This window comes from Erpetoichthys calabaricus, chromosome 1 (genome assembly GCF_900747795.2).
Source record: "Erpetoichthys calabaricus chromosome 1, fErpCal1.3, whole genome shotgun sequence".
NCBI lineage: Eukaryota > Metazoa > Chordata > Cladistia > Polypteriformes > Polypteridae > Erpetoichthys > Erpetoichthys calabaricus.
Genome location: NC_041394.2, coordinates 218,549,695 through 218,572,793, shown reverse-complemented (window position 1 = coordinate 218,572,793; position 23,099 = coordinate 218,549,695). Strand labels below are relative to the sequence as shown.

The 23,099-nt window shown below is 36.6% G+C and overlaps 1 protein-coding gene across 1 annotated transcript in view; it reads left to right on the top strand.

Annotated features, from left to right (window-relative positions):
* The window catches only part of sema3c (sema domain, immunoglobulin domain (Ig), short basic domain, secreted, (semaphorin) 3C), a 176,608-nt gene that overhangs the window by 130,733 nt on the left and 22,776 nt on the right, over positions 1-23,099 (top strand). Inside the window, exons 10-13 of the mRNA XM_028811866.2 lie at positions 593-662; positions 3,579-3,723; positions 6,130-6,352; positions 21,783-21,871. Of these exons, the coding sequence (XP_028667699.2) occupies positions 593-662; positions 3,579-3,723; positions 6,130-6,352; positions 21,783-21,871 (527 nt within the window). The remainder of the gene's footprint in view (positions 1-592; positions 663-3,578; positions 3,724-6,129; positions 6,353-21,782; positions 21,872-23,099) is intronic.

Sequence of the window (23,099 nt, the reverse complement as noted above, 5' to 3'; positions counted from 1 at the left end):
GTGGTATGAATTGAGAAATGTGCCATTGAGTCGGCATGTCACAAGTGATATTTGTAGAAGTGTCACAATTAACATTGTAGGTATAGTGGACTGCATTTACAATCGTGAGTTTTCTGTGGTTTTCCTCAAAATATCACAAAGGAGTTCAGGAAATCCACATAGCTTTTGTACAGTCAGAAAGAAAGTTCTAAACTTAGTAAACTTAAAAACATGTGTTGTATGCAGGCATGGAAGGTATTTTACAATAATTTATTTTCAGTAAACTGGTAAACTTTTTACACACCTTACTTTGGAAAAGCAACTTTTTCTTCTTGTTAAGACAATATGGCTATTATACTATTATCACAGATTAAGTATAGTTAATATAAATTAATAGTTTTAGTCAATCACAGAAATGTGTAAACCATTAAACAGTTAGCATTGTAGACTTTTTTTTGGAATTGCTAAATCAATCTATGGGGAACCTGTTGAAATAACTTTGTTTGAGTTTATGTCTCATTCCTAACTTTTTTATTTAAAATCTAAATAAATTATTTTCTGTAATCAAATGTCATGTCAATATTGGTGGAAAAACAAATATTTTTTCTTGCAGAGGATATCTTTTTATTGGAAACAGAAAACCCAAAGGCCCTTTTGGTTTATGGAATTTTTACAGCCTCAAGGTATGATTACAAAAACCATTTTGTAAAATATGTACATGGGCCTTATCTGAAAAAAAAAAACATTGCTGGCTCTGATTTTCCTTGCTAGTTTAGTTTTGTTTGCTACTAGGGAAAGTTAATTCTGTTTAGTATATATTGACGAAACATTGCTTTTTTTGCTTATTCTGTTAATAATAAGAATTGCATTTAATTATATCATTTTCTACTTATAATAATGGTCAAATTTTTGTGTAGCTAAATAAGAGTTGCAGCATGCAGCATGCAAACATAACTAGTCAGTCATTCCCATCAATTCAAAATTGCTAAACCGTAATATGAAGGTTAGGAATGGTAATGAGGATTAAATATTTTGGGTACAGGTTGCCTTGATATTTACTTTTGCAGCTGTTAGAGCCACTTACAAAGCTACCTTTTTCAAGTAACATGAACTGAGTATTTGGACAGTGTCTGCAAAGTATTTCAGCTTACACATAATTTGGTAACACGTAAGAAAGCAATACAGTGCATGCCATTAAACTGACTGACAACACCGACAACTTTCTAAAGAGACTAAAACTGCTAAAATGTAGAAACAGAACAACTGTTTAGTACATTTGGAAGTTTGGTCCAAAATCTAGCCAAAACATTGACATCAGTAGTAACCACTGGGCAGTTTCAGATGAACTCTTAGTATTTATGTCATAGTACCACTGTTATAGAAAAACTTCTAGAAACCATTTTGTGTTGTAGGTAAATGTGTTTATTTTGGTAGAAGGCTTAATCTTTGAATGTCTTTTACATCCTCTGAATATGTGGAATTTTTTTATTCAGTAAAATGTATTTTTGGAATTTGTTGTCAAACAACTATGTAGATTGTGTTTGACTAACAACAATAATGTAAAAAATGCTTGAAAACTCTTCTAGCTCTTTTCTAACAGATGTTAAGCATCAGCAAAATATGATTATCTCCTTACAATGTGATGCATCCAAAGTCTACACTCAACCAAATTACGTTCATGATATCCATTTAATACAATTAGAGACTTCTCCCATAACATTTGCAGGATGCAGCCAAATTAGACATATGGTGAGATCATACCCACACAGTTTTTCTCATGCACTACTCCTAGACTTCCCTTTTTGGTATGCAGTCTATTTACATTGTAGTTGCTAAAAAGATCAAAATACCCTAAGAATCATTTTGATAGAAGATGATCTAAGAATATAGAGTAAAAAGCTGTCATTAGAATAATGCAGTTTAATCTATTTGTTGAGCAACATCGGTCCTGGTGGCCACATTTTCTGCAGGTTTTTGTTCTAACACATTTTCATAATGAGGAGTCATTTACTGCTGATGAAGCACTTACTGTTCAAGCAACGGTTTTATGCTTCATTTTAGTTGTCTTGCTTTTTAAGATTTCCCACATGTAATGTCCTATTTTATTTTTAAACAGCAACATTCACCTTTTTCATTTCTCTTTCTTAGCAGTAAAATGCAAATGACAAAGGAACAAGCAGTTTTCCATCTAACTTGTTTCCATTTACACCTGTACATATTCCTCATGACGTCCCTGGTTTAATAAAATATTTGGAAAGAAACTGAAGAAGAAAAAGTGAAGGACTGGAAATGGAAAACATCTAAAACATAAGAATGTCCTGATATTTTAGAGTTAAAATACTAACAAGCCATGAAATAAAATAAGATGTGTTATTGGCAATGATTGCTTTCCAGTTAAGCAACTGGGTTGGAACAAAAAACTTGCCACCACTGCGGTCTTCTAGGACCGACGCTGCTCACCACTGTTATACACCAGTTATTTCTGTTACAGTTCTGTTAAGTTACAAGGTATGTTTGTCAATTTGCATGCTGATGAGAAGAAAGCACTTAGAGAAAGTTCTTACCCAGACTTGACGACCAACAGAAATTCACTAGAGTATTATTGTATACTTATCCAACTACAGCATACCTTATGTGGCAAAAATTCATTTTGTTTAGTTAGACAAAAGTGACCCTTCTCACCTTACAATGAACACTTAATTCATTTTCTAAACCTGCAATGAAGCAACTTGGCAGTACCAGACACAGCCATAAAAACAAAGTTAGTGTTTACATTCATTTTCAGTTTTACTATCCACCCATCCGTCTATTTTGTAACTTATCCATTGCAAAACACAAGCAATCAATAATGGATGGTTGAATGATAAACTCTATCACAAGCTAGAGATCAACAATCACTTCAGCATGAAGGTCTATGAAATGGACAAACCTCAGTGATGGAGGAAAATCTACATTGATTCATGCACAATATGTAAACTGACCAACATGAGACTTCAGTCATGGGACAGCAGCCCTAATCACTACACCTCCATAGCATGAAGTTGTTGTTCTCTTGTCTGCTGGGTGTACTTTCAATTTGGAGGAATATGTACAGTAGATGTCACAATGTCTTACAAAGTGATCTGAAAACAGGTGAACCGTAATAAAAATATACAATTCAGTTCAAAAACACATGAAATTTAAATGTATAGTGTTCACTGTAAAATTATGAAATTTAACTTCAACATTTTTTTTCTGAATCCATCTTTTGAGCCTATTCTGGCAACAATGAAAGCAAGTTAAAATAAATTCTTGACAGGATAACAGTCCATTGAATGGCACACACTTTTTGATTTGTCAGTAGATCCTAGCGTAACATCTTTGAAATGTGGTAGAAGCCTGGAGTACTCGGAGAAAACCCCAGCAGTCATGTACTCTAATAATGCAACCTAATATGAACAGTGTCTTGTCTGGATTCAAATGTAGATCTGACATTGCAGAGGCAATAAGCTTGCAAATGGCCACACTCTGATGCACTGAAATATAATACACAACTGGATTTTGTTTTGAACTTGTATAAAATTATGTTATTAATTCTTTTTTCTAATTCTTGTTCATAGTTCAGTATTCAAAGGTTCTGCTGTGTGTGTTTACAATATGGCTGATATTTTGACTGTGTTCAATGGGCCATTTGCACACAAGGAAGGTCCTAACCACCAGTGGGTTCCATATCAAGGGAGGATTCCTTATCCAAGGCCTGGCACTGTAAGTAACTTTAACTTAAATTTAGTATTTGGACTTGTTTGAGTGTAGGTTAAAACACTAGAGAGTGCTAAAATGTATACTGATGTAAAAACGATTAACTTAAAATAGTGTGTAATCACAGAAACAGTATATTACACGCACATGCACATACATTATGTGATTGACCAGTGGAAACATCATTATAAAATAAAATTGTGAAGAACAATACCTCAGAATATCCATCCATCCATCCATCCATCCATCCATTTTCCAACCCGCTGAATCCGAACACAGGGTCACGGGGGTCTGCTGGAGCCAATCCCAGCCAACACTGGGCACAAGGCAGGAACCAATCCCGGGCAGGGTGCCAACCCACCGCAGGACACACACAAACACACCCACACACCAAGCACACACTAGGGCCAATTTAGAATCGCCAATCCACCTAACCAGCATGTCTTTGGACTGTGGGAGGAAACCGGAGCACCCGGAGGAAACCCACACAGACACGGGGGAGAACATGCAAACTCCACGCAGGGAGGACCCGGGAAGCGAACCGAATAGGTTCGAAACAAATCAACCCGCAATTTCAAATTCTTAACTTTAAACATATTAACAAATACCTCATTCTCTATACATACTATAATATGTGTATTTCCTGTCAAACAGACCTTCTTTTGCTAGGAGGAAGTTTTATTAGCAAAGTATGTTTACGTGTTACCCAAATATATAAATTTCTGTTTAATGCTTTATTTAACTTGATATATAGATTTATATGTATAATAGTTATAGGGTTAACAACTTTATTGTTACTGTATCATGTATATAAATGTATGCAAACTATGCATGTGCTTAGTAAAAAATGGAATATACAGACAAACTAAACTTAATTAAAATGCCAATACACTGGTTTAAGGCTTTCCATCAGTTTAGAGTGGTTCAGCAAAATGTTTTAAAGCCACATCCAAGTGATATCATAGTTGCATTGCTTATTTCTTAATTTAAAACCTTGTCTTCTTGCAATGCTTATAGTGGTTATTCAATGATATTATTAATGTAAGTGATCTAATGAAACAGATCTATTCTGTGCTTTTCATGAAATACTGAACTAATAGCTCAACAAAAATCCTCAACCCCTTTGTAGCCAGTTGAAGTTAACAACTGGGTGAAGCAAACTGTGCAGTTTAGCTTGTCAGACATTCAAGTAAACATCTCAGTTTCAACTGCCAACATTCTGGCTATATACTGTAAATATCAAGTGCTATTTCTTGAGGTAGACACCAAATATAATAAGAGTAATGCTAAACCCAAACCCAGTAACTGAAACCAAATTACCTTAGTAAAAAAAAAATTAAATGAAAAATGTAATTTTGAGTACAACTGTAGTAAACTCATCTTTGTTCTGTCATTGTTGTTCAGCATGCATGATGTTTGTCCATAACCATCTGCGACATCACTGTTGTTTTCTGATTGTATTCTACATTTAAGAAATAATGGCCTTGAGCTGAGCTCTTCTTTAAGTTGAATTTTCTCAGACATTAGTTTATAGTTAGAAATGTTCGATTTGTAGGGAAGACTAGAAAGAAAATGGATTTACCTGCCAGTGCACCAAACCTGTTGTTGAGTACTATTTTATCTTGTGTGGAAGAGAACTTTCTGTATAATACATCTAAGAATAAAATAGTGCTGTAGACAAAGGTAGTCTGGTGTAATGTGAAATTACATTCTGAAGTCACAGCATTCTTAACAGTCACTACTCCTAATAATGATAGGATATTCTGTAGGCAGAGGTTTTGTGAATCTGTAGATATTGGATGAAGTCTTTCTAAAGTCTGATAACCGTTTGTAAATAAATAAATAAGTACAGTTTGTTTTTTATCTTTTTAAATACAATTCAGAATTTGATTCACCTACTTTTATTTAATAACATACTGGCATTGTTGTTAGGGCTGTTTCCTGACTAATGAAGACTCCTTGGTTTAAAGCCCTCCCTAGCCAAATACTCACAAGCTAGTTTAACTGGTGACGCTTAATTCACTCAGAATGACTGGGTGTAGTTTTATACTGCAGTTGAATATGCCTTACTAAATTCCGGCCTGCCATGACCATTAAATCTAGTAAGTGGTTTTATAATGGATGATCAGAGCTAATCTTTGAATGGTACACACACAGTTAAAAAAATGCAACAAAACTGTAGTGAAAAAATAAGAAGGGTACAAGGAGAAAGTTTGTCAGATACACACTGATCAAACATAAAAGAAGCTTTGTTGCATAATATGAAGAACTGTCAAACTTCCCAGTGAAAACTATCCCAGGAGCTTTATACATACAGTGCAATTGATTACCATTTCCACAGAGCAAACACAAAAAATATGTATAATTTCTACAAATAATAATAATATGCATATTTTTTTGTCTTTCTTATAGTGTCCGGGTGGAGCCTTCACTCCTAATATTTTGACAACCAAAGACTTTCCAGATGATGTAGTCACTTTTGTAAGGAATCATCCAGTTATGTACAATCCAATTTATCCCATGTATAAAGGGCCAATTCTGGTGAGAACAAATGCAGATTACAAATATACAACAATAACAGTTGACCAAGTAAATGCTGCAGATGGAAAATATCATGTCCTGTTTCTTGGAACAGGTAGGAAAAGTTTTTTTTTATCAATCTAGTAATGTTACTGTGTGATTTGACAATTTTTTAATTATGTGTCTTTTGAGATGAAAAATATAGTTTCATTATCTAATAATGAATTGGTTATGTCACATTGTGTTACTGAATCTCCTTTTGTTCTGGTTTATACTGTACTGGTTCTATAATTACAGGTGCAACCATTACATTCTACGAGGGATGTTCAAAAAGTTTCTGCTCTTTTTTTTTAATTCTATTAAGAATTTCAAAAACAAATTACATCACTTTTCTACATAGTCATCTTCCTTTGCAATTTTCCCAGTGTCTTGCCAACTTTTTAATGCCTAATTACTACTCCTGCCACCTTCACCATTTCCAACAAAAACACAAAAGTGCAGAAACTTTTTGAACGTCCCACGTATCATGTTTGTAGGTAGGCTAATAGATCATTGAAATTGAAAGCTAATGAATCCATCCATCCATGTTCCAACCCGCTGAATCTGAACACAGGGGTCTGCTGGAGCCAATCCCAGCCAACACAGGGCACAAGGCAGGAACCAATCCCGGGCACGGTGCCAACCCACCGCAGGACACACACAAACACCAAGCACAATTTAGAATCGCCAATGCACCTAACCTGCATGTTTTTGGACTGTAGGAGGAAACCGGAGCGCCCGGAGGAAACCCACGCAGACACGGGGAGAACATGCAAACTCCACGCAGGGAGAACCTGGGAAGCGAACCCAGGTCCCCAGGTCTCCCAACTGTGGGGCAGCAGCGCTACCCACTGTGCCACCATGCCGCCGCTAAAGAATGCATTGGGCAGTTATTTTATTCATCTTGCCTCTGGCTTTTATGTTTCAACAGATGAAGCAAACGTTTATCTCTTGATAGTATGACAAACATTATTTACTAAACATATTAGTCGTCTACATGTTTTTGAAACACAGCTGCTGCCTCGCAATTAGGAGACCCGGGTTCGCTTTCCGGGTCCTCCCTGCGTGGACTTTTCATGTTCTCCCTGTGTCTGCGTGGGTTTCCTCCGGGGGCTCTGGTATCCTCCCACAGTTCAATGACATGCAGGTTAGGTGCATTGGCGATCCTAAATTGTCCCTAGTGTGTGGGGGTGTGTGTGTGTGTGCCCTGCGGTGGGCTGGCGCCCTGCCCGGGGTTTGTTTCGTGCCTTGCACCCTATGTTGGCTGGGATTGGCTTCAGCAGACCCCCGTGACCCTGTGGTTATTATATAGCGGGTTGGATAATGGATGGATGTTTTTGAAATGACTGAAGGTATCTCACTCATGTATAAAATATTTTACTATTTGATGCAACTTACTAAACGTTTTCAAATGTTTTCCTTCATTGAGTCTAATTTATTTATTGATGTAAACCCTTGGAATCAGATTAGCATCCACAACACAAGTATTAAAAAGAATAATAGAAGAAATAATAGAAGAACTCTAGCTCAGGAAGAAAGCAATACTGTAGTTACATGATTTATAGTACAATTATTTACCTCTTTCAGAGTGACTATATGTCACACTGATTTACTGCCAAATGATATTTCTGTGAATTTAATGTTAACCCACACTTTTCCCAATATGTGCCAGAATGCAGGGGCAGACTGTCATAGGTCTCAATTAGCATTCAGATCGTTGTAAGAGCTGCACAACAGCACTTGAGCAAAAGCTAATAAAAGTCCAGATGAACACACAGCTCTCTGCATAAGGTTTATCCATCAACCCAGCAGTCTCAGCTGTAATATTAAGGGCTAGTGGGATTTAAAATGCAGTGAAACTTCTGTTTATAATACTTTTTGTCAGCCCATTAAGCTACTCTTTGAACTTCTGTGTCAATTTTCCTCATTCATCATGCAAATTTAGATTAAGAAGTACATTTTCTGCATTAAATCTGGTAACAGTATAACTGTTAGACATATACTTCAGTGTCTGCAGAATTATTGCTTGCACCAAACATAATTGAAATCAGTTTGGAAGAACGGTGCTGTTAGTATAAGTGTTTAATCAAATGAGACACTTAAGATTGTCACAAAGCCTTCTGCACAGACACTTAATGCAGCCATTGAATTTCAAACTTTTACTACCATGTACAAATTGAGCAATATATCTTGCTCCTGACCCAATGATTCTGTCTGTGTGGTATCTCCAGGTACTTTATTTGTCTATGTTGTTTTTTTTCTGGCTACTCTTGATTTCTGCAGTCATTCCAGAGACATAGAAGGAATGTTATGTGACAATTGTAAACTGTCTTGGCTTGTCTATGTGTGCCCTGCTTCTTTTCCCAACACTGCCTGCCTTTTGCCTGATGTCATGAGGATTGAATCTGTTAAGAGTAACTAAAGTTTGCAAAATAGGTGGTCTCAGTTGATTCCATTTTGAAACAGTCTGTGTACTTTATATGTATGGAAAATAAACAGAACTGAAATGAGTCTTTACAGCCACCATCGATATGCTATAGGACCACTGGGATCTCCTGTCAGTTGACCAAAAAGTCAGGAGACATTCCAAAAAATGTTCTTTCTTGCCTGGGACATCTTTATCTATCAATTTGTAAATCATTTCAGATGTCTACTCTTCACATACAGTAGACTAGGTCGACACAAGAACAGTTAAAAAAATCAAATAAATGAATTGTACACACTAATTATGAAATATTATGGCACAAGTTCTAGAAGGAGGTTTACAGACACTTGATGAAAGTTTACAGAGTCACACAGTTTTGTAAAACTGGTCATGATGAAACTGAGTGCTTTGATTGTCAACTGTGGAAATTTTGAAGGTTAAATCTCCTACACACAGCACCAGGAATCCACTTGTATAGAATTTCCACATAAGATTGCCATATTAAGACTTTTTCACTATCTGTGAATGGAAATTGTTTTTTAAAAATATCATTTATGAGGCATATCTTCCATGTTCAAGAAACAAAAGCCACTGCTCCTTACTGTATTCCGCCTTTTCATAAGCAGTTTGCTTTGATACCTCATGCTGTAACTTTTTTCCTGTTCTGTTTTTCATCATGAAGTATTTTCATATAAATGTGCTTAAATTAAATTACACAAACGTCAGCTCCATAAACACATCTGAGTATTTCATTTTACTTAATGCTTAATTTATTCTGCTATACACTGTTGTCATATACTACTTTAATTAAACTACTGTCTTGTACATTTGTAGTTATACAATATGTGTGTCTCTTCAGTACATCTTTGACCTGGGCGTTGTTTTAAAAATACTTAGTAAGACCATATGTGAGCAAAGAAATGTTAAATCCGACACCTGCCAGCAGTGTATTTGACCTTTTAACTTTGGCTTAAAAGAAAAATGTTTGTTTTCTTGCCAACCATCCCAGCTCCAGACACTGTCATGAATAAAATTTTGAAAGTTTTCCAGGTTTGAATTGCAAAAATGTTTTGATTTTCTAAAAGGTCTCAGAATGTTCACTGTGAAATTTGTTGCCACGTTTACGTTTTGCAGTGTATGTTGATTTGCTCTCTTCAAATGAAAACAAAACAAACTTAATTGTAATATTTCACATGTGTCTAAAGGCAGACTCATTTTTCCATATCAATGTTTCCTAGAAATTTCTTAATAAACCTGTGCTGAAAACATAAGCCCTGCAAGTTTAAATTATTACATAGTGAGAGTTAAATATTAGATAATCTGAGGTTGAATGAGTGAGACAAAATTTCACATATGGAAATAATTATTATATGAATATATTTACTGAATTTTTTGATTTGATGCCAAAGATGCTGGTCTGTAGACTATCTTGTGCCATACCAGACATGGAGATTTTTTTCCCTCATTGATTTGTCTGAGACAACAGATGTTTTCAAATAAATCAATAATTAAAACAGTCTAATATTCTAATTCCTGCTTAATGTTTTACTGTGCACCATGTAATATACCATTTACGTGCATTGTGTTAGAGAGGAAAGAAAAATCAAAATACAGGCATCAGAACGCTCCAGCAAATAATATGATGTATCTGAATTATTGTAAATGCTTAAGATTTTTACACTAGTAGTATGATCAAAAAGTAATTTAATTTAATGACAGTTTTCACTTATTGTTAGGAGTATATATTAATTTTAATTATATTACACATAATGGGTCCAGGATAGCTTAAACAACATTGAAATATACATATTTGAGTGATAACAAATATAACCCTTTGACTACTTAGTTATATAAAGACTTACTGCTTTTTTGCTTTTGTGGTGTAACCAATGAGCAGCGAAAATCCATTTGACAGTGTATTTTAGCAAGCAGTACTGCAAAAAACTTTATACAAGAAGGAATAGCAACATTGAATAATAAATCAATGAACTTATTCATGGGATAACTGGCATAGATATTATGTACAGACATACTGTATAATGGCAGATCACAAAATGGAAAAACAGATTAAAAAATTAAAAAATAACATAAATCTGCTAAAAAATGTAATATACTATTATGAAAATATAAACGTTATTATGAAGAGGTACAGCATAGTGAAATAAGATGGCATGTCGGAGTAGTGATTAAGGTTGTGGCTTTACAGCTATAAGAAACCAGGTTGGAATCCCACTGTGGTCACTGCCTGTATAAAGTTTGTCCATTTTCCCAAGGACTGTGTTTTTTTTCTACAGACGCAGGTTTTCCAGTCACATCCCAAAGAGGGCATATGTTTTAGGGCGTGTGTGAGTGAGTGTGATTATGTGTATGAATCTGTCCTAAGATTGATTAGTACCCTGCTTTCAACTGGTTCCAGTTTAGCACCCAGTTCTTCTGGGATTGATTCCCCAATTTTCTAAATGATGTAGGTAGATCAGAAAATGATGGATGGATCCTGAAGCAGATGACATTTACAGTCAAAGAAGAAAAACGAATATGGGTAAAACTGTTACAAATTGAATCAGATTAGTTTCTCTCACAGAAAATTCATGATTTTAAAGTAATGTGTCATCCCTCTTTTACTTTTACATTTTCTACATTTATCCCAGTTCTACCTTGACAAGTAAGGTAGCAATGGGGTATACATCCCATCAATTAGACAATGTTTTTAGGAATCTGACACACAGCATCCAGACATCTGCAAGCTTGGCCTATTTGGGTGCCTTATACATGGCTGGCAAGTTGACCATACTCTTTTCCATGCATTTGTGGATGCCAAATTGAGTGGCCACAACCCAGCCCTTAGGGTTATATAACATACATTAAATGACACAGAAACACTCATGGGGACTTTCTGTTTGTGAGACAGTTCTGTCACTTTCTGTCACTTTTTTATTCTAAAAAAGTTTTATTCTAGATGGGTAGAATTTGCAAATCTCATACTCAGAATGACCAGGTATGGGATTAAAACTCAGGACACTGGATCTGTGTGACATCCATTCCACACAAGATTATTACTGTAATTTTCAAAGTATAAGATTACAGCAATGCCATCCTTTTCTTAATTTTTTTATAAGAGCAAATAGGGGAGCAAGCCCCCCTGGCACCTTTGGTGCCTCGACCTACAGCTAACTAAATCACCTAAATACAAACATTAGTGTTACGAATAGATTGTTCCTGTGAAAGAAAGTTTACTCGATCGAAAATAAAAACCACAACTTTTTTGATATTAAAAACCACGACTTTCTTGATATTTTAGTTTATAATTTAAAAACGGAACAACAATCTGAATATCTAACAATATCACATTAAAGTTCGATAAATTCTGAAAAGAATCGTTGCATAAAATCATTGCACTTTTAGGCTTAAGATTTTATATATATAGAGTAGTTTACTAACCGTTGTTGAATATGATTACCAAAGTACCCATTACATGAAAAATAAGGGGAACAGTGATATTTCAATTAGTATTTTTTTAAATTAAGAGTAGTTTGCAATTTTTGTTAAGTATTTATGTCACGTTTAACATATTTACACACACATAAATACCTTTAACAGGTGCTCTGCTATCACAAGCCCATTTTTAATATTCTGATATTTCGTTTTTTCAGTTTTTGCTAACCTGAACTTTAAATTTAGACCTCTGTCAGTTTACATCTTACCATTTCACCATTTTAGATCATTCATTGCCTTTCAACTGATTAAATTTGAAAAAAAAAAAATGGGAAAAACTAAGGTGTTCTAAAACTTTTGACATGTAGTGTACTAGCGGTGATACCGATCTTTGACCAGAAAATAAGACAATTGGCCTCAGTTATGGTGCTGTTAATCAGATGCCTCAGAAGTACTATGTAACTAACAGGGTACTTTTCTGTATACATTTTTTTTAAGAAGGGGCTAATATTATTGTTATTATTACTGCATTTCCTTACTCTTGAACATGTTACATGCAGTTAGCCATGAGTAAAACATTTGTACCATAGATTTCCTAGTGACTGACCTTGGCTTTTGTTAATGATCTTTGGAAAGCACAAAATTATAAGAAACTGTATTCTTTTGAATTTAAACAGGTAATTAGCTGGAACATTGGAAATTTTGGATTAAAATATAATTGCACAGTGTAGCACATCCTATAAAAAAGTAGCTTCAATCAGAATGGAATATAATACTTTGGTTTGTAATCTTGTATCATCACAAAGTTTTGAATGGTTTAGATCAGGGGTCGGCAACCCGCGGCCCTGGAGCCGCATGCGGCTCTTCAGCCTCCTTGTAGTGGCTCCCTTTGGCCTTGAGAAAAAAAAAACATGAAAATGAATAATGGCAATTTCTTAATTTAATTTGTATATATATATATATATATATATATATATATATATATATATATATATATGTGTGTGTGTGTGTGTGTGTTTATTTACTACTACTACTACTGTTATACACTTTAACATCTAATTTTTTTATTTATTTATAATTTGTCAACTAAAATATGCGTCACATCTACGTCTATAGCCCTCGCCTTTACCTGCAGGCGGCTTCTGGAGTGTGCGACCCCTGCACTAACCATGAATAAATCCCAAAAAAGAAAAATCTCAGAAGAAAATAGAGTTTAATTCTGTGTGGACAGAAGCATTTGCCTTCACCGCCAACGACGCTGGCTTACCGGTGTGCTTAATATGTGGCGATAAATTATCGAACAACAAAAAATGTAACGTTGAAAGACATTTTCGAAACAAGCACTCAGCATTCACTGAAAAATACCCAAGTGAAGATGAGCGAAAGAGAGCAATTTCGGAACTGCAACGGAAAGCTGAACAGAGCAAACATACTTTCAAAAAGTGGATCACTTCTCCACAGTCAACTACAGCTGCTAGTTTTGTGGCAGCTCAAGAGATCGTAAGGAGGGGTAAGCCATTCACAGACGGAGAATACATGAAAGAATCGTTCATAAAAATATCAGAACATCTATTCTCCGACTTTAAATGTTTTGGCGTAGGATGTTTTGGCGTTTGAGCGCAAGATGACAGTGTTTGCCAGAGATGTACAGAAAGGTACGCTCTCTCACTTCCCCTCCCTGAGAGAGTTCAAAGAAGCGAACATTCACATAAATTGTGATTATTTCCACAGTACAATTATTGCAATGCAAGCTGCATTTAGTGAAAGATTCAGTGAGTTCAGAAAGAAAAAAAAAACACTCTCTCCTTCCCTGTCACACCCCTGGACATCGACCCATCCCTGCTGAACACATCCTCATTCACAGGAGTAAGCCTGATCTAGAAATTGAACTGGACGACATAGCGGATAAAGATTTATGGGTGTCCAAGTTCAAATGCCTGACAGCGGATCTTGAAGAAGTCGCCTGTCAGAAGGCTACTCTCGCTAAAGAGCATAAATGGACTGATATTGAAAACCTCCCCAAATCCGACAAACTTGTTTTCGACACATGGAATGCCATTCCTGAAACGTATATGAACATGAAAAAATATGCATTTGGAGTCCTGTCCATCTTTGGCTCAACATACTTATGTGAGCAAGTTTTCTCAAGCATGAACTTCATAAAGTCCATATATTGCTCCCGCCTCACACATGAGAGCCTACAGTCCTGTGTGAAGGTCAGTCACATCGTACAGCCCCGACATAGAGATGATCTGCAGCGAACTTCAGAAACAGAAGTCACATTAAACAGGTGAGAACAATAGCATTTAATAAGCTATTATTTTTCAGAAAAAAAAACCACATTTATTTCAGACCCGGAGCTGATGTAGGTTTTTTTGTATGTTCAGGTGCTTCAGTTGATTGCTGGCTGAGAGGGAAACCTGAAGAGGATGAGAGCACACTGAAATGGAATTTTATGATTACTTTTTTAAAGCTGCTAAGCTACAGCTAAATGTTTTATTTATATTAAAGTGGGCTAGTTTTTATTTTAATTTTACACAGGTATAGGAAGGACTCAAATAAGCCTGCATAGTTCAGTTTAATTTATTTCAAAGTAGGCCTACACACGTACACTGCACTTCTGTTTGTTGTATTCTGTGGTTGTAACATGTAAAATCTAAAAAAAGATTAAAACTTTTAAAAGTTTATAAGCTGTGTTATGTTTTGCGGCTCCAGACTGTTTTTCTTTGGAGGAAGAGGGGGCAAAATGGCTCTTTTGATAGTGAAGGTTGCAGACCCCTGGTTTAGATCAAAAGCAGTATACACTGAATGGTTTACTTTAGCTTATTACATACATCATTGACTGTTACAGGCTGCACATTTATATGGGCCGTACAATGGGCCGAACATCATAAGCATTGTTTCAAAAACCAGCAGGTGAAAAGAAATAATATTGTGAACTATGCACAATGTTCCAGTGCTTGAAGTGGAACCAAAGTACTGACAGTACTTTGTTTAGTTGATGTTTTGCTCCTCCTTGACATTTGTTATTACTTTTACATGACAAAGTGGGCTGGAGGGTGGGGGTCGGAGCGTCACCGTACACTAACATTCAACTGAAGGATGGGTGAGGGTTGGGGGGTTGAGTACTGTGGGTGCTGAAGGAAACAACTTGCTAAGCGCAACTTCTTTGAGCTTCACTGAGATTTCGTCCTTCTCACTGACTTTGGGTAGCTGCCTGCATTTGCGTAATGCAGCATCCCCACTTCTGTTGTGCAGTTCCTTCCTTCTTTCTTGAAGCTCAGCAGGAAAAATGGCATGGTCCCTGAGAATAGCCCACTTTGTACAGCATTATTACCAATAAATATTGACAAGTATAAAAGCACGAGATGATTAATGTTCTCTTTCTGTAACGTCGGGCAAATTTCAAGCAAATCAGTAAAAGCATTTTTGAGATTTTTTATTGTGAAAGGATTGACCCTAAAGTATTGATGTATCTAAATGTCCCTTCTTAGCAGATACCTAGTGACCTTGATGTACCATCTTGCCAAATTTCATACGGGTTGAGCCCGGTAAAATTGGATAAACCTAGCATGACCTGAGTAAAGCTCACATTATCCAAAAGGGTAAAGCTGGAATAAAATATGACTTTCTAACTTTACATGGGTAATCTTAGGTTTACCCAACCCTGACTGGTTAAAGATGAATTTCGAATAACTTAACCCATAGGTATGTTGCACTTTACCTGGATAAAGCATGATTTTACCCGGGTAATGCTAGGTTTACCCAGGTCTTTTGGATAATGCAAGCTTTACCTGGGTAATGCTAGGTTTCTGCAAATTCTGACTTTACCCATAATATTAACATATATATATATATATATATATATATATATATATATATATATATATATATATATATATATATATATATATATATACATACAGTATATATATTTATATTTATTTGTATATCTCTCTCTCTGTTTTTTTTATATACATATATATATATATATATATATATATATATATATATATATATATATATTTGCAGTTGGAGATCCACAAAGGGAGAAAAAACGAATCACGTATCATAAAATAGTTTTATTCCTGAGCTTTCAACCCCTATCAGGGGTCTTCATCAGAGGATAATGCTTAGACTTACAAGAATCAAAGGCAATATATAGCAACACATTCGGGGGGGGGGGGGGGGGGAGGGGACTAAGTCCGTATGATCAAAAGGGGGGGGGGGGTGTTTATCGTTAAATTAAAGTGCATATGTCCTTCTTAAGTTGGCATATGCTGGGTTTATGTCCAAGTGTCTGTTGATGGCATTTTCATCTGATAGCCAAGACTCGGCCAACTCTCTGGCGCTTTTTGTACTGGCCTTAAATTTTACTTTCACGTTGTCCCAGTTGAATGTGTGTCCTGTCGATTTAGTATGTGCATATATCAAAGATAGTGCGTCCTTTCTTCTGACAGCGTTGCGATGTTCCTGTACACGTGTTGAAATTCTTTTTGACGTTTGTCCTATGTATACAGCTGAGCAAGAATTGCATGGAATACTATAAACTGCGTTTCGTGTTTCGGCTGTCGATTTCTTGTTTTTAGCATTAAACAGGACAATGCGCAGATTGTTGGTGGGTTTATGTGCTATTTTGATGCCCCACTTGGTCAGGGTGCGTGCCGTGCCTTCTGACACATTATGGTGGTACGGGAGTGAATGCCAGGTGGGGTGGGGGTTCTGATTTACGTCGCTTGTATGCTGATTCCTTTGGCGCCTGCTGTGTAGACTCCGATTAATGAATGTTTTTGAGTATCCGTTCGAGGTGAAAAGTTGAAACAGATAGCGTCTCTCATTAATTTTTGTTTCCTTGGTATTACAATGCGTGTGGACTCGTTTAAATAGGGTTTTCACGCAGCTCCGTTTATGAGATACCGGGTGATTGCTGGTGAAGTGTAGAATCTTGTCTGCGTGGCATTGTTTGCGGTAAACACTTGTGGTCAGGGTGGCGTCACTATTTCTTTTGATGTAAATGTCCAGGAAATTGATGTGTCGATTATTTTCTTTTTCCATTGTGAACTGGATTGCAGGGAATATTGTGTTAATATGATTGAAGAATTCATTCAGCTGGTTCTTTCTTAATATGACGAATGTGTCGTCTACATAGCGTATCCAAATTTTGGGTGTAATCTGGGATAAAGCTATGTTTTCAAATCGTTGCATTACCAGTTCAGCTAGGAGTCCCGATAACGGTGATCCCATCGGCATGCCTTCTTTCTGTGTGTAATACTTGCCGTTGAAATGAAAGTGCGTTTTTTGGCAAAGTGATATTAGGTGCATTAAGTCTTTGATGGACAGTTTGGTTCTTGTCTCTATGGTGGGGTCACTATCCAGTTTCATTAATAATGTTTCTGTGGCCAGTTGGGTCGGGATCATGGTGTATAGCGATATAACATCAAACGAGACCATGATCTCGTCCTCGGCGATGGATACGTCATTCAAGCGCTGTAATGCCGACTCCGCGCTGTTGACAGAATAATCTGAGTCGTCCGTTAAATGTTTAAGTAGTTGGAAAAGTCTTTTTGACAAGTTGTATGATGGTCCGCCTATTAGGCTAACCACTGGTCTGTATTTTAGTGGTGTTTTGTGTATTTTTGGGAGTCCATAAAATTCTGGGCAGTTAGCATCATTGGATTTCATTTTGTGAAAGTTCTGTACATCTAGGCGGTTACCATTTCGGAGTTTTGTCAGAGTATAGTTTATTTTATTCTGTGTGGTTTTTGTTGGGTCGTTATTTAGCTGTTGATAAGTATTAGTGTCCGAAAGCATTTCTTCTATGGCTGTGGTGTATTGTTCTCTGTCTAGGATAACAGTTGCACCTCCTTTGTCAGCTGGTGTAATAATAATGCTGTTGTCATTCCGTAAAGATCTTAAAGCTTTCTGTTCACTTGCCAGAATACGTGTGGTTGGTTGTCTTGTGTGTAGCTGGCTAGCGACGTTGCATCTTATTTCTTGTGCCTGTTCTGTTGGTATTTTTTTTCAGTTGCTAAGATATGTTCTAACGAACCGAGGAAGTTCATGTTAGATGCGTCCTTATAATTGAATTTTAATCCTCTGGAGAGAATATTGTGTTCTGTGGTGGAGAGCCGTCTTTTGGATAGGTTGTGTACTCCGGGTTGGGGGTTGTTCATATATTGATTTCCAGTGAGTTTACCCCATTTTTTGTTGAGTGTATTTCAAACCGTATCACAGACCTTCTCTTCCATTCGTACAACCTTCGGGCACGAAGCCCTCCAATGCATTAGACGATGGGAAACTTCGGCAATCCGTGAAGGGCACAGCTATGAAAAACTCTTCTTCCTCCACAGTTGCATCAGGCACGATGTAACTCCGAGATGCCTACGATTCAAGCCACCAACGAACACCCCGAAAATGTCAACCATCATGCAACAGTTTACTAAACGAGTTTTGTATGAACTTATCACAGAAACACACCGCCAACGAAACTTTTACCGATCTGTAATTATGGAGCAACACGCTAAACTAATCACAACATGTGGACAAACGGTTACGGAGGAATGGACTAAAAGGATCCAGGACACCGCTTCCAAAAACCGTATTTCTAAACGAAATACACTCAACAAAAAATGGGGTAAACTCACTGGAAATCAATATATGAACAACCCCCAACCCGGAGTACACAACCTATCCAAAAGACGGCTCTCCACCACAGAACACAATATTCTCTCCAGAGGATTAAAATTCAATTATAAGGACGCATCTAACATGAACTTCCTCGGTTCGTTAGAACATATCTTAGCAACTGAAAAAAAATACCAACAGAACAGGCACAAGAAATAAGATGCAACGTCGCTAGCCAGCTACACACAAGACAACCAACCACACGTATTCTGGCAAGTGAACAGAAAGCTTTAAGATCTTTACGGAATGACAACAGCATTATTATTACACCAGCTGACAAAGGAGGTGCAACTGTTATCCTAGACAGAGAACAATACACCACAGCCATAGAAGAAATGCTTTCGGACACTAATACTTATCAACAGCTAAATAACGACCCAACAAAAACCACACAGAATAAAATAAACTATACTCTGACAAAACTCCGAAATGGTAACCGCCTAGATGTACAGAACTTTCACAAAATGAAATCCAATGATGCTAACTGCCCAGAATTTTATGGACTCCCAAAAATACACAAAACACCACTAAAATACAGACCAGTGGTTAGCCTAATAGGCGGACCATCATACAACTTGTCAAAAAGACTTTTCCAACTACTTAAACATTTAACGGACGACTCAGATTATTCTGTCAACAGCGCGGAGTCGGCATTACAGCGCTTGAATGACGTATCCATCGCCGAGGACGAGATCATGGTCTCGTTTGATGTTATATCGCTATACACCATGATCCCGACCCAACTGGCCACAGAAACATTATTAATGAAACTGGATAGTGACCCCACCATAGAGACAAGAACCAAACTGTCCATCAAAGACTTAATGAACCTAATATCACTTTGCCAAAAAACGCACTTTCATTTCAACGGCAAGTATTACACACAGAAAGAAGGCATGCCGATGGGATCACCGTTATCGGGACTCCTAGCTGAACTGGTAATGCAACGATTTGAAAACATAGCTTTATCCCAGATTACACCCAAAATTTGGATACGCTATGTAGACGACACATTCGTCATATTAAGAAAGAACCAGCTGAATGAATTCTTCAATCATATTAACACAATATTCCCTGCAATCCAGTTCACAATGGAAAAAGAAAATAATCGACACATCAATTTCCTGGACATTTACATCAAAAGAAATAGTGACGCCACCCTGACCACAAGTGTTTACCGCAAACAATGCCACGCAGACAAGATTCTACACTTCACCAGCAATCACCCGGTATCTCATAAACGGAGCTGCGTGAAAACCCTATTTAAACGAGTCCACACGCATTGTAATACCAAGGAAACAAAAATTAATGAGAGACGCTATCTGTTTCAACTTTTCACCTCGAACGGATACTCAAAAACATTCATTAATCGGAGTCTACACAGCAGGCGCCAAAGGAATCAGCATACAAGCGACGTAAATCAGAACCCCCACCCCACCTGGCATTCACTCCCGTACCACCATAATGTGTCAGAAGGCACGGCACGCACCCTGACCAAGTGGGGCATCAAAATAGCACATAAACCCACCAACAATCTGCGCATTGTCCTGTTTAATGCTAAAAACAAGAAATCGACAGCCGAAACACGAAACGAAGTTTATAGTATTCCATGCAATTCTTGCTCAGCTGTATACATAGGACAAACGTCAAAAAGAATTTCAACACGTGTACAGGAACATCACAACGCTGTCAGAAGAAAGGACGCACTATCTTTGATATATGCACATACTAAATCGACAGGACACACATTCAACTGGGACAACGTGAAAGTAAAATTTAAGGCCACTACAAAAAGCGCCAGAGAGTTGGCCGAGTCTTGGCTATCAGATGAAAATGCCATCAACAGACACTTGGACATAAACCCAGCATATGCCAACTTAAGAAGGACATATGCACTTTAATTTAACGATAACCCCCCCCCCCCCCTTTTGATCATACGGACTTAGTCACCTCCACCCCCCAAAGGATGTGTTGCTATATATTGCCTTTGATTCTTGTAAGTCTAAGCATTATCCTCTGATGAAGACCCCTGATAGGGGTTGAAAGCTCAGGAATAAAACTATTTTATGATACGTGATTCGTTTTTTCTCCCTTTGTGGATCTCCAACTGCAAATATGCAAACCGTATCACAGACCTTCTCTTCCATATATATATAAATATTTACAAGGGACATTCAATAATTTATCTACCTCAGTAGAAAAGAAAAGAGTTTTCAAAACACGTTTGTTTCATTTTTCAATATAGTCCTCTGATAGGTCCATATACTTCATCCACTTTTCCTGCAATGACTTTAACTTGCTGGATTTTATTTTGTCTGACACTGATTTGTTAGTAGTGGCAGCACAAGTCATGTGGCATCTCACTCCAGCCTCTTATTACTTGCACCCTCATCCTCTTATGTTTCAAGGAAATGACAGTCTTGTGGGCCATGACATGTCTGAATGTTTATTTTATTCATCTTAAGCGCATTCCACCTTGAACCAGCTTGGTCCTTGTAAGCTCCTTGCTCCTCTGTCTGGAGATGATATTGTTTAGTGGATGCATTATTGACATTTTTCCTATATTCCACATAATGCACAATAAAATGAAAAAATCCACCCACAAAGAAAATTGTGTTAATCTTCAAGTTACTTCCATATAGTAAAAATTGAGTCAGTGTTTATTTATTGATATATTTCTAATTGATCAAAGCATTTTTAATTTTATGCTGTTATTGTTTTAGCTATAGTATGTGTCAAGTACATTTAAAGTACAGTGCATATTTTCTCAGCTGCTGTATATTACATAGAAGAATTATGCAGAATAATATGTTTTTACTCATAGATTCTTCAAGTTGATAGAATGAGAAAAAGCATGCCTTGTAAAGTTAATATCAGAGTTTCTTGTATTGGTAAAGGTGGATTAAAGTGTGGCCTGCAATTGACAAGTTTATAAAGTAAACTATTTCTTGCTTATTTGTTTCAGATAAAGGAACTGTCCAAAAAGTAATCGTCCTGCCAAGTAATAGGTCAGAAAATGTGGAACTTATCTTGGAAGAGCTGGAAGTATTTAAGGTTGATTTTTTTTTCCAAATCACATGATCTCATTGTTAAAATCAAAGCTTTTAGGAAAGCTCTGTTGGAAGCAATTCAGACAATAATAGCAATTTTAGCACCACCATAGGTATCAGGGGACCCTGATAATAAACTCAGAAAGCATTGCCATGTAGAGAATGTTAAATTATATTATGTGGATTGTGATTTATATACATAAGGAATGTACAGCGGTGAGAAAAAGTTTATGAAACTTTAAGAATTATATGCAGTGAATTAGCTGAAATGTTATTTTATCTTAATCAATGCAATACATGATAATACATTAATATATTCAGATTAAACACAAGCCACGAAAAAATGTACTTTTTTGCAGTCTTTAAACAGGTGAATAGCCCCTTCAATTGATTTGAGCAATGTCCAGGCCTGTTTTCTGCCTTGTGCCTAAGACTACCCAGATAGTTGCCTGCCCTGAATGGAATTAAGTCAGTCAGTCATTTTCTAACCGGCTTAGGAACAAACTTTGAACAGAGCGCCAGTCCATTGTAAGGCAAACATGCACACACTCACACATACACACACCTATGCCCACACACACACACATCAGTTCAATAAGAAATAAATAAACATCCACAAATACAGTTAAACAACTTTCAAAAACATGGAGGGATTGTGTTTATTTTACTTCTGCATCATCTTACAATGATCAATGATCAACAAGTGATATGTTTCAGCCATGCTGAAATGACTAATTCTTATGACTAATGACACTTAATTGTTTTAAGTAATTGAATAGTTAACTGAGAAGTCAGATGAAGGTTATTAAACAAATACAAAATATAAAACTCTTCCCACCAAAACACAATAAAAGTGAAGCTTTGCAAATAACTTGCAAGAAGCCACTTTACGCCTAGTGTTTTTAAACATGAAGTTTAAAAGATTTCTTTAAAATACATTCTTCTTAGTATAAACCTCTTTTTATTGACTGTAGCATGATATACACATGGGCAGAGTTTAGAGGGTCTTGCCCTCCCCCTCATACAGATGTACTATGTTACTACAATAAGTCTCATATAAAGGGTATTTGTTCCCCATTTTCTAAGGCCACAGATAATATAAATATGTTAGTAATAAACAAATTAGGCAGACAGTGACACAGGAGTAGAGCTGCTGCTTCACAGTAAGGAGTCCTGATTGCTTCCTGCATGGAGAGGGTCTGTGTGGGTTTGCTTCGGTTTCCTCCTACAGT